At 41.9% G+C, this 12,964-nt stretch overlaps 1 protein-coding gene and 1 long non-coding RNA gene across 6 annotated transcripts in view; one reads left to right on the forward strand and one right to left on the reverse strand.

The window, feature by feature from the left end:
* The window catches only part of LOC132522299 (uncharacterized), a 55,843-nt gene that overhangs the window by 20,710 nt on the left and 22,169 nt on the right, over positions 1 to 12,964 (forward strand). The window lies entirely within an intron of this gene.
* Positions 1 to 12,964, reverse strand: part of ITGA6 (integrin subunit alpha 6) — a 74,686-nt gene that overhangs the window by 5,882 nt on the left and 55,840 nt on the right. For all 4 annotated transcript variants that reach the window (XM_060152635.1, XM_060152633.1, XM_060152636.1 and 1 more), the window contains 11 exons: positions 11,673 to 11,788; positions 11,368 to 11,557; positions 11,197 to 11,280; positions 11,021 to 11,100; positions 10,792 to 10,869; positions 10,602 to 10,704; positions 9,031 to 9,204; positions 8,751 to 8,849; positions 8,540 to 8,650; positions 8,344 to 8,442; positions 1,754 to 1,879 (listed from right to left, as the gene is read on the reverse strand). In XM_060152635.1, the coding sequence (XP_060008618.1) occupies positions 1,754 to 1,879; positions 8,344 to 8,442; positions 8,540 to 8,650; positions 8,751 to 8,849; positions 9,031 to 9,204; positions 10,602 to 10,704; positions 10,792 to 10,869; positions 11,021 to 11,100; positions 11,197 to 11,280; positions 11,368 to 11,557; positions 11,673 to 11,788 (1,260 nt within the window). The remainder of the gene's footprint in view (positions 1 to 1,753; positions 1,880 to 8,343; positions 8,443 to 8,539; positions 8,651 to 8,750; positions 8,850 to 9,030; positions 9,205 to 10,601; positions 10,705 to 10,791; positions 10,870 to 11,020; positions 11,101 to 11,196; positions 11,281 to 11,367; positions 11,558 to 11,672; positions 11,789 to 12,964) is intronic.

A 12,964-nucleotide genomic window follows, 5' to 3' on the forward strand; every position in this document is an offset into this window, starting at 1 on the left:
TGTGGATGTGCAAAACTCAATTTAAAGGCCAGTGAACCAGGGTCCTCTCTGGTCCTCAAAGTCTATTATTTTAGCAAATAAAAGCAAACAGTTCAGTTTCAGAAAGAAAAGCATAAAGTAATAAAAATGATTTTCATGGGGGGGTTGTTGTAGAAGTTGTCTAATTACTTTAGAGTTCACTTGTGAGTCCGGATACTTTAGAACATAAAAAAAAAGGAGAGAGAGATCATCTAGTCCAACCCACTTACTAAGCAGCTAAGGCAAACCAGTGCCCCAGGGAGGTGAAATGATTTGTCCAAGATTATATAGCTTCGGTTTCTTAACTCTCAACTTACCCTCATTAGAGACTGCCAATAAGATCTGCTTTGAAAAAGATTGTTCTTGTGACCTCTTCTGGAGAGCAGAAGGCCATCCTCAAATATCAAACCTTGCATTCAGTTTTTGATATCAAAATAATTTCCAAAGCATCTCCTATATTGGCTGGCTGTGCTCATCAGACAAACCTACTACCTGAAGTAAACATCAGAGGTAGGACTGGCTAACATCCCATGGGAGGATGGGTCTTGGCATGAGCAGATACCAAGCTTCAATCACACAACTGGAGGACACAGAAAAATTATCTCAGAAGATTATCTTGGCAAGAGGAAGTGACTTGAAAAAATAAAGTGAAAAAGAGATGCCCAATATTTGAAAGTGAGAATATCCTGAGCCCTGTCCATTATACTCTTGGATCCAAGGAAAAGATAAGGATAGTCTGATCCTAGATATTGTCGGTGGAGTTTCATAATCTGTTAACCTCTCGACCAGACGTGTTTGGAAACCCAGAATTTTTGGCATTTTAGAAAAGTAACACACTGCATACATAATGTCACAGTAATCAAAACATTAGTATTTCTGCAGTGAGACTAATGAGTAAAGGATAAAGACCATAAAGAGCCTCTTTTCACATCATGTCAAGTTGTGCTGCTAAATAAGTCACTACAAACTGAGTTTTTTTTTTTTTTACAAGTTGTGATTGTTGACAAAGGTTGATAAAGGTCTGTGAACCTCCATTACTCACTGAGAATAATCCAAAATCTATAGGTCATAATCTCTGGCAACAAAAGTATGCAACATCTCATATATTTTTTGTAATGTAGACTATTTACTGGTAGAAAGCAGGCGGAAGATACTACATTATATTTGCAGGACCAAATTCTAATGAAGAACATTATATTAAACACGGATCTTCCTTATGTTTGATACAGGCTATGAAAACTACTCTGGGATTCATTAATTTCATGCTTTCCTATTCCTAATCTAGCTGCAACTGTAACAAGCCCCAACTGCTGCCATGAACATTTCTTTACGAAAGTTGAAATTAACCGGGATACAGATTCTGATTAATGTGATACCCAACAATTTGGCTTAGATTCAGAATTTGATCTTAGATGAAGAAAAGGTCATAGTGGTAAGATTTTTTAAATTGTTATTTGCCAAACGTGCTAAATTATATGTGAAAAACACCAAATTTACACACTTAAGAAGCTCCTTATAATGTACAAATACTATATACCTTTAAATACAAAATGTTAGATAGATATTCAGATGTTCATTGTATAATTCTCAAGTTTGCTGTATATTGGAAAAGTTTCATAGTAAAATGTTGGGAAAAGGCAGCAATGAAAAAAATATACTATCAGTGTTAATTTACTTTTTAAAAAACCTGAAATAAAGTTTGTATCACAAAACTCAAGTGCCAGATATGACTTACCTTCCATAGTAAAAATACTAATAGAGCAAGCATCAAAATCCCAGCAAGAATAGCCACTAGGATGATCCACCAAGGTACTCCTGAATATTGAGCTACAGTCTTTGAGGGAAACACAGTCACACGAACCTATGGGGCATAAAAGAAAGCAATATCATTATAAACTGAGGCGAGAATTAAACCATGAGTTTATATTACTAATTCTGCTTCCAGACACATTTTGGTCAATGTAGCCTATGGACAGGTGAGATGTCTTTTTGATGTGAGATCCTTTCCTTTAGTAACGGAATACTGCTTTAAGAGACGTTTCTTGGAGATCTTTTCCCAGAACCTGGAAAATGCTGGATTGTGGGGTTTTTTTAAAATAAAGTTATTTATTTTTATTTATGTGTTGTGTCTTCGTTGCTACGTGTGGACTTTCTCTAGTTGCATCGAGTGGGGGCTCCTCTTCATTTCGGTGCACAGGCTTCTCATTGTGGTGGCTTCTCTTGTTGTGGAGCACAGGCTCTAGGCATGTGGACTTCAGTAGTTGTGGCTCACGGGCTCGGTACTTGTGGCTCGTGGCTCTAGAGTGCAGGCTCAGTAGTTGTGTGCACGGGCTTAGCTGCTCCGTGGCATGTGGGATCTTCCCGGACCAGGGCTCGAACCCGTGTCCCCTGCATTTGCAGATGGATTCTTAACCACTGCGCCACCAGGGAAGTCCTGGATTGTGTTTTGACAAAGTAATTATTTCTTTGCTAACTTATGTTTTTTAAATTTTTGTAATCAACAGAAGTAGAGAAAATTGTATAATGAACCATCATTTATTCATCACCAAGTTTCAACAATTATCAATAGGGACACAACCCCAATCTTGTTACATCTATATAACCTGGTATCTTTTTGAGAATGGTCACCTCTCTTAATTAAGCATCCAACAATGGCAACAAAAGGGTCTGTTTATGCACAATAAGCCTACATTCCTTCCTCAGATTTTAAAGACGTTATGAAATATAAAAATAGGGATGGAGCTATTAGATGGTATTAGAGGCATTAGATGGATACCATTCTAATTCTTCCTTAGGGTTGAAACCGAGCAGGACCCTACAGGGCACCCCCAGCTGACAGCTACTTGGAACCACAGGACTGAGACGGTCATCTCCGAACATAGAAGATTACCTCCTCTCCAGCACGTAGCCCCTCTTTTCCCTACATAATCTCTGAGCAAAACCTGGGGAGTTGGTTCTTTGGGATATGAGTCCACCCTCTCCCCAGGATTGCCAGCTTCCTCGACAAAGCTATCTTTTCTTTTACCTAACACTTCTCTCTCACAACTGGATTCTTGAGCGACAAGAAGCCAAACCTGAGTTCAGTAACAGGATAGCAAACTAAAGATCCTCATAAGAATAACATTTCCTGAAATGGCTTGGTGTCATCTTCTACAAAATGTGTTTAGACAAACTAGACTCTGGCTTCATTCAGAGGCAGCTTAGAGCTTTAAGTGGCAGCTGATGAGAAGCTTAAGTTCTAAACACTTGATAGCTGGCAAATACCAATTAAATAGAAATAGTGTTTATTTAGAAATCTAAAAAGTTGCTTATGGCAATTTGCTACAACTTGGTTACACGGGTTTAGAAATTCAAGTGGAGTTTTGTAACGCCAGGAGACTTTTTGTTCCCAGGAGATGATCTTTCAAAGCACATAAAAGACCTGGTGAAAGCTACAAATATGATTTTGTAAACTATACTGATTAGAGATCTACCAGTTTGAAGTTTCTGATATTTTTGAATTTAGAGAATATAAAGTGAAGGGTAAAGAAAACTTAGAGGGAAAAATTTAATTTCTGAGAAATGTTTCTATTCACGTATTCTAAATTAATATTGAATTCTGGATGCTGCCTAAAAATGCTTCTATGTCTACACTGTGATTCAATACTACTATACTAGAACTCTTTCTTTAAAAATCTCTTAAAGTACTTCCCTTCCTACTTATCCTAGAAAACAGCTTCTCAACCTCCTTTGGCTTATGGAATATACTTAAAAGTAAGAAATGCTTTCCTTTAAACATTTAATAGGAAAGAATTCACTTTTAGAGTTTTTAGCATAAACACCTTTCTCAGCTACTATGTTTCCTGTTATGCTCTCAATGAGGTTTCACTCAAGCTCCCAGCCCCAGGGAGGGCCTCATGGCTCACTTCTGTTGCCTCCCATCCCCCAACAGGTGTCCTAGCTTTAAGCTAAAACAACCCTTTCTTGAGATTACTGGTTCAAGCAGAGGGGCACCCACGAAGTGGGGAAGAAAGAATGGTGAGAGACTGGTGAAGAAATAATATAGTTGATGTGACTGCTAAGACAGACTATTCTAAAATAAAAAGATTATTTCAATTAGCCTATGCTTTATCTCATTTAACTTTGCTTCCCTAGTATGTAGCACAGGGAAGCCACACAGTGTGTCCCTAGGGCAAGGTGATGACTTGGAAGGGCCATCCTCATGTTTAAGAATAAGCTCTGATGAAACCTTGAAGTGGACAGTAGAAACTGGTCCACGGCAAGGGCAAGCAGCCTTATAAGTCACACCGCATACCAGAGCCTTTTAAATGGCTGATCATAGGGGGAAACCATGCCCATAAAAGGCTGCAATCCAACAGCATAAGGGCTGAACAAGGTAGTTTATTTTGCGGGTTGGGGCTGGGGTGGTGTGTGGTTTTAAAAACTAAAACAACTCACTGTGCATCAAAGACTGAGGACTGATGCTAGGGGCTGGGCCACACATTTAAAGGCCAGATGTGCTCTGCAAACCCAGTGTGTGCAAGGCCACAGTGCGGTCCAGGAAGGCGAGAGAGGCCAGTCAGCAAGATTTTATTGTTTGTTTCCTTAAATTGTCAAGAGTGTGTGTGTGTGTGTGTGTGTGTGTGTGTGTGTGTGTGTGTGTGTGTGTGTGTGTGTGTGTGTGTGTGTGTGTGTGTGTGTGTGTGTGTGTGTGACAGTCATTCTCCAGCTGGGACTGAGAATGGGGGTTGCGTGGAGCTGGCCTTAGAATCAGGTGAGGGGAGACCAACTGTGAGCTGCGACTCCCAGAGCTCGGGAAGCCTTGTCTCATCTTGTCACAGCAACTGTTACTGATGGACAATGACAGGTTCAGGCCAGTAGAAATTACTCCAACTCCAAAATCAAAAAAAATTTTTTTGGTTTCATTAAAATCTAGGCATTTCCATAGGGATGACCTGTGCATGTGAACCTCATCCATCATGTGTCCGTAAGGGGAAAAAGGGCTTAACTCTGCTGATGCATTAAATTCCATCACCAGTGAGCAGTGCTGAGACCACATTAGCTTGCCCCCAGCCAAACCGTTTCCCTACATCACTCTGTCATGTAATAGCCTATGCTCTTATTGAACATCAGTATAAGAAACCCCCCAATGAAGGGATTTTCCTATCTTTTACAAAACTCTCTATTAAAGACACCATCCCCTTAGTGAGTGTTCTTCATATCAGAAATCCATCTTATAAAAGGATCCATATCTCAAGTCCTTCTCTGAATTTAGAACCAAAAAAAGAAAAGCTCCTCCCCCCGAAAAATGATGTGCCTACTCTCACCTATCACATTCTTTCTCATCTTTGGCAACCAGGAAGCTTAGACACTCTCTTCCTACTTCCTTAGGAATGAAATGGGGGTATATAAGTACAACCCATAGGTAATCTCCTTCTTCCTTGGCTGACTTCAACAGTTCTCTCCCAGTTCGCGATCTCCTAGACCGTGAAATTCTTCACAATTGACACTATCTTGTTCAACTTTGCTTCTCTAGCATTTTTGCAGGGAAGGCACGCAGTGTGTCCATGGCTAACTGGATTGTTAATTGGATCAATTTAATTGATACTAAAGTTTTAGTAACCATCTTAGCTGTTTCAGTTAGGTGACCAGCTCTCTCTGACTTTGTTGTAACAATATCTTGAAAGTGTTTTATTAAGAAATGAACACAAAACTCTTGAAATTAGTTGGGTTATAAGGAAACAAAGGTTTTTTTTCATCTTTTTAAAGCCAGGATTAGAGTAAAAGCAATGGGAAGATGTTTCAATATTAACACCAAAAGACAAGACTAAATTACTCAACCTCCTTTGCTTCTATCTCCAAAGAAAAATGATCTAGACACTGGAAAAGAGAGAGGAACCAAGATATAAATGAAATTGAAACCCTCAGTAAGTGAGGGAATAAACAATGAAGGCATCCTGACACTTGAATTAAGTTTGAATCTTTAGGCCTCCCAAAACTGCACCTTAAAATCTAAAGCAACGTGTAGATATGATATCTGAGCTGCTATTTTATCTCAGAAATCAGTTAATAGAAGAGGTAACAGAAGACTAGAGATTACAAAAAAAGTCTCGGTTTTCAAAAGAAATGGGTTCTAGACATGAGACTAATAACCCGTTTTCAAATCTACCAATTATTAAACAAATCAAGTAGGATTACAGCAAAGATTCCAATTCCCGTTGGTAGGCATGGGCTCTCAAAGCCCAAAGAACATGAAATACCCAAGAGAACCTCATCTGCATTTGTGGCCCAGCCATGAGACTGGGTACGAGGGGACTTAGTTCCATTATCTTCGAGAAAACAAGAGCACCTGATGAGGGGCTCTGAGCCCGAGGTCTGGTCTTAACTCCACGTGCTGGTCCTGTGACCCTGAGGGAGAGAAAACCTTCCTTTTTGGACTCAAGTTTTCTCATCTAAACTTGAGATTTGGGGACTTAATGGGGAACAAGTGTCACAGAGCCAAAGAACAGGAGCCCTGAGGTCAGACAGGTACAGATTTCAATCCAGGACCCCAAATGACATCCCGTTTCTGTGCCTGCTTCCTTTTCTGTAAAGTGGGTACAATGTCTACCTTGGCATTCTTCTGCAGTCTAAATGACAGCATATCGGTAAAGCAGCTAGTAGATGGCAGACACTTAATTAACATTTTATTAATGTTAGTCCCTTCCCCCTAAAGTGTTCTTTCTCTTGGCAGCTCTAAAAACTCAGTGGTTCTCAGGGTTGCTGATTAAAAGTCACAGGAAGTTACAGCAACTGCCTTCAGTCAGAGAGGGAGTTAAAGGATTCTCAGGGAGGGTGTAGTTTAGTTGACAGTCCTTATGATGCCTTATTAATAAGAGGTAGAAAGGTGGGCTGGAGTAACCTGCAAAGTTAACGTAAGGCCAGGGTGAGGGTACGTCCTGGTGAGCCTGGGACAGTCCTGGCTTGCACCAGGTGCCCAGCATCCTGCCCAGATAAACATGTCCTGGTTTGGATGATAAATTTTAACAGCTAAGGGCCACTATATCCCAGAAACCAAGGTGATCAGGAAGACTCACTGGATTTTCAGCTGGTGAGAGGACTGAAGCCAGGACACTGTCATAAATACATCAGTAGATCAGCTTCAGGACAGTAATTCACAATCTTTCCTTCTCCATTCATTCTCTTTTGCAAAACATTCCCAACTGTAACCTGCAGGCATTTACTTTGCGAGCCTGATACAAGCCCCTGTGGTGCCAGACCCCGACAAGGAACCTCTGACTATGGTACACAAGCTCCTACTCTTGTTCAATAGTTTTCTTAATTACCTGGAGGAAGACACAGCAGGCATGCCTCTTGGTTTTAAAAAAGATAAAGCTTGCAGGGATAGAAAGTTAACAAAGAGCAAATGACCGGGACTCAAAATTATGCTGTAAACCCAAACAACGGACCAAAAGTAAATCACATAAAATGCAAGGATACACTTAAAGGCATGCATTTAGATTTTGTAAATTTGCTCAAGGGTGGGATATGGGAAATACAGCTCGACAGCACATTCTGATGAAAACACCTGGAAGTTTCAGAACGCAAACGTAAAAACGATAGCTGCTAGAAATGCAAACAATCTTCAGCAACCGTTTCAAAACCAAATTTTAGGCTGAACTAACAGACGCTTGGGTCTGAGACACCGGGAGGCAGGTTCAGGTAAGCTGAAGGAGGCAGACCACGCATCCGCTCAGCCCTGCCTGGGGCCGGCCCAGGAAGGGCAGAGACCCGGAACCAGTTCAGCTGCGCCAGGGCAGGACGGAAAACTGAAGAGCTGGGTGCTTAGCTCTGAAGAGACCTGTCCGAGGAGGCATGACAGTTTCCTTCAGTTATTTCAAAGGATAACCAGAGACTGATTTTACAAGATTCAACTCTGGATTCCTATAGAGAGATCGTTTCTAGTGACTGCTGCTGGCCACACATGCCACGAGCTACCCCATAATGCAGTGAGGCGACCGTCACTGGGGGCACGCCGACAACGGTGACAAGCATCAGGGGCGGTACAAGACGGGGGGTCTTTATGGACTTGGGAGGTGCACCCATTCTCTCCTTGAGCCAAGAGCTCTCAAATCTACCCCACGCACCACAGATCGAGATGACCCGGGGATCACTTCTTTCTGCGATGATTCTGTTGAAACACTGCTTGGGGTGGGCTGCACCTTAAGATACCATCTGCTTTCTCCTTAAAGGGGGTGGCGGTGCCGTGAGGGAACTGAGTTGCAGAGCAGCACATCCTCAGGCCACGGACATGGGGTGGAGGAGAGAGATCTGCTCTGAGCTGAGTGAAGCCCGGGGACCCCTCACCTGAGTGCCCGCATTGGGCAGCTTAATATTCTCGGTGGCAGCAGTTACATCAATGGAAGCCCGCACGAGGATGTCCAGGTAGTTCATCTTGGAGTACTCCTGCCGGAGACAAAGTTAGTGAAAGCATTAGTGAAGAGGGAAATGTCCTGGGAGGTGGCAGACAACTTGAGGGGCACAGCCCGGCGGCGGAGCCCACCTCCAGAAACGTGCTGTTCCAGAGCCTCGAGCGCAGAACCACGGAGGCCTTGCTGTCCAGCCCTCGGATCGGACACTTGATATTCACACAGTTCACGTTCACGCTGCAGTTCTGGGGAGAAAAGGAAGAGCAGGGGTTACGGCGCAGGGGTCTGGGGAGGGCCTTCCCGCCACCTCCTGTCAAACATTCACAGCTCTTGACAAATACTTACGAGGGTCTGGTATTTTCTTTCGGCAAATAAAGCAAGTTTTCTACCATCGTCTGTCTGTCTTTCAGCAATTTCTCGTTTCTTTCTTGAGTTGTGAGCCTCCTGAAAAGAATTACATCCAAGAATAGTTCCACCTAAGGTAATTTTCTGGTACTACTGTACAGACCTCTTGAGCTCTCCCTCCCCAAACAGTGCCAAATTCCCATGATTGACAATTCATCTTCACCCTTCTCCCATCACCAAAGGCGCAGAAATAGTTTAAGTGTAAAATCCACCAGCCTACCTTTAGCTTCAGGAAGTTTATTTCATTTTGTGGCTGACAAGCTATCTTTTCCAATCCTTTGGATTCTACTTTCACCAAATAAAGCAACCATTTGCCATTGCTAATTTCTTTTGGCCACTGGATATTCAAGGTTGCTGTGCCGAGGTTTTTAAGAGGCTTGCCCAAGTTAATCACCTGTTAGAAAATAATACGTTATTATCTCAGTGTAATTCCCTCAACGTAAAATTAAGTAAGCGGTTCCTGTTGCCAAGAGAAAAAAAGCCAAAGTATCTGGCATGATACTACAATAAAAGCACAGTTTCCAAAAATGGAGTATGGCTAGGGCATTCAAAATAGAGACTTGTGCTTAAAGATTCCTGTCAATAAAAACAGAAAGAAAAGAGAGATCAAAGAGAAATCATCGTTCATTCAATCCAGGACCAACTTTTGTTGTAACAGAACCTGCAGTGTAGATATGCCAGGCTCTCAACAGACCCAGGAAAACGCCACATGTGTGTTTGTGTATCGCTCTGTAACCACACTGCCTGGCAGATGACCAAGCCTGTGCGGTGGCAGTGCACCCACCACCTGCTTCTGGGAAGCCCCACCCGCTGCAAAAATGAAGCTGCCCCCGTCCTTACTATGCGGGGGAGGCTTGGGATAACAACGGACAGACCCGGAGTAGGACCCTTCTGGCAGCCAGGAACCCACGAGTGCAAGCTGGGGGCAGGCAGGGAGCAACTCCCTGCAGCAGAAATCGAAAGAGTTTCTGTGGAGGACGGCTCCGGAACCCACAGACCTCTCTCCTTCAGCCACATCTGCCTAGGTGCCACGACCACCACCCACTACCTGTCCCATCCATGTCTGCAGAGCTAAGAGATGCTTTCAGAGGAGAATTCTGCCTCTTCACCTTGTTGCAGTCCCCGGTGGGCCCATTCTTGCTACTTCAGACTTTCACACCTCAACAACGGTCACTGTGTTTTCAGGAGCATGACTGGAGACACACAGACCTCAACCTGCCTGTGACTTAGGAGCCACCTCTGTACCATGAGAATATGTTCATTCAACGGGACCAAGAGCCACTGGGATTGCCTACTTTGAAATGGGTCAGAGCAACCACTCGTCTTCCTTACTGGCATATGCCAAACCCACATTCACCATCACAAAACTGGGCTCGGGAAAGGTCGTGAACATTAACCACAAGCAATAAGACAGAGGACCTTATAATAGAGAAAGAAATAAATCATAACACATTCTAAAGCCAGATAGAAATTACTTTGAGATTTTTGTTTTATAGACAGACTCTGGAGGGGGGAAAAATTGATTCTTCCTTTCTCTCTACACCAAACTCCAACTCTCTAGGACCAAACTGAACTGGATTCTGAACAGAATCTTATGTTGAATGACAGTTGTGGTTCTCCATTCTGGAAAATATGACTTTTACACTAAGCCAGTATGGTGTTTAAAAGCTGGCAAACTCACTTTATCATGTGTATTTATTGTTATTTATTAAAATTACATATTCAAGACCATATTCAAGACCATGTTAGCTTTCAGTACATAGAACAGAAGGGCCAACTGCGGCCACTTACCCTGAACTCATACTCAATTAAACTTCCCACTTCCTCTTCAGATTTCATAGCTTGCTCACCAATGACTGTACCTCCAAAATACACCTGGGAAGGTTTAGCAACTCTGTTAAATTAAAAAACACCAGTTTTAGTGAGGATTGTAAATGGTCCTTTCAAACACTGATTTGTTGTGCTAAACACAAACACTTACCCGGAGACCGATAAAAGCAGTTCAATAACCACTCTTGCTGTAGCTGTAATTGAAGCCAAATTATCCTGATTGCTTGTTCTGAAAATGAAAAGGAAACAATAGGGTTTTATTTTAACAGTCAGTTTTCTCATTAAATTACACTTCTTTTATGCTTTAGATAAAGGCCAATTCATTGACTGGCTGTGTTTTCATGAAACAATTCTGAATGGAAGGTTGAAAGAACTCTTACGTTTCCAACTTCAGATTAATATCCAGATCTGTGGTGTCAAAGGTGATCTCAGTTGTACTTAAAATTAAATAAAAAGTAACCTAAAAAACAGAAATAGCTGTTAACACAGACTGAGCATATCGACACTGTAATCTTATTTGAAACATCAAAATACAGTATGTAAAGGCATCACCCACACTGGAATTTCTTTTAAAAGGATTCCCAAGCTCGCAGTCTGCTTGTGAGCCGTTCTGGTTTGCAACACAACTCAACTGTTTCTCCTGTAACAGAAGAACATACCAGATCACAACACATTCACCTGCCACACAATGTTTTTTCCGGCCAACATGGTCTCCAGAAATACTTACAGGGAAAGCCCTCAGTTCTCTATATGCAGAATAAGTCAAAGTGTCCGGAAAAGTGGCGACGAGTTTAGCTTCATGAGCGTCATCACCATCTTTGGTGGGATTCTTTGGGTTGGAAGGGCTGTTTGTCACTGTTATTTCTAAAGCAATGTCCTTCTGATCTTTTAGAACTAGTTCTGGTACACCTTTTTGACTATTGAAAAACAAAAGGAAAATGACAAAGCTCTCAATACATTTTCAATAACCCTTCACAAAAAGTCACTGCAAAGCCAGAGTCATTTTTGCTAGTGCTATGGAGCAGTTCTTACATTGGTAAATAAGAAAATTTGTCTTGATTTCCTTCTCGGGTACAAAATTTATATTCTAGCTTAAGGTTGCTGTTACATACGTTGTCGTCTCCACATCCCTCTTTTAAGAAGTGCACCTGTAGGAAAACAAAATCGTTGTAATTTACATCACTTAGGACTCTAAATAGGTGACTGTTTCCATACAGTTCATTTCCCTGTGTGACAATTACGACAGCAGAATCCAAGCTACAAACATACTTTGCATCAAACGCCCACTCTGTCCTTTAATGAAACTGTGTTTTCAGAACACTCTGGCCAGGGCACTGAGGTGCTGTAGGAGAGTAAAGAGTAAACCTGGCTCTGCTGCTCACTCAGTTGTATGGCTTTGGGCGAGTCACTTAACCTTTCAGAGTCTAAGTTTCATCACAGGTGACATGGGATACCACCTCCCTACTATACAGGGTTACTGTAAGAATTACCAATAATAATGACAGTGCTACCTAACACATGATTACATATTTTAACTCATGTAATCCTCACAAGGGACCTATGAGGCATATACTATTCAGAGCCCCATTGCACAGATGGGGAAACAGAGTTCAAGGTCAGGAAAGCAAAGGGCAGAGTATCTTGCACTGTGCTAAGGGGTGCTCAATAATCACACTGATAAATAATGAGGAAAACGGTCTCCTTGCTTGTCACGTTTAACGTGACTATGGAGCTGGCAATATACACAAGAAATATTAATGTGATTATGACATTGAGAGTATATTGAAAAGTATACAAGGAACTATGCTTGATGACAATAAACTACAATGTGCAGATTTAGGCATCAGCCCCCAAGCCTAACTCACTCGTGAAAACCTTCGTCAGTGAGCCATTAGAACCAGGTGCCTCAGAGTGGACACTCCAGTATGAACTAGATTTTGACAACAAGTACAAAACGCCAAATCAAGATGTCACCACTCCCCAGCCTAATCTGGCATCTCAGCCATCCTAAACCCTAGCAAACAGACCGCACCTCATAAGTGGTATACAGCAAGCCATCCGATATAAATTTTTCTTCCTTAGATTACAGAGGCTACATTAGGCACTAAATGACTATCTTACTGTTAATACATTTTTGCCTTGCTGAATTTTGATACTCCTTGATTTTCACGTTCAGACTACCAACAGTTTCTTTTCTACATTTTAATGCTCTCAGTGATAAAATACAATGCATTTTTCTTCCTCCATACAGCTACAGGAGAAACTTGATGTGAGAATAGTAAGTTCTGTCAATTATAGCCTCAGTAAGTTGCAGTGGCCAAAAA

The sequence above is a fragment of the Lagenorhynchus albirostris genome, chromosome 6 (assembly GCF_949774975.1).
Source record: "Lagenorhynchus albirostris chromosome 6, mLagAlb1.1, whole genome shotgun sequence".
Classification (NCBI taxonomy): Eukaryota; Metazoa; Chordata; class Mammalia; order Artiodactyla; family Delphinidae; genus Lagenorhynchus; species Lagenorhynchus albirostris.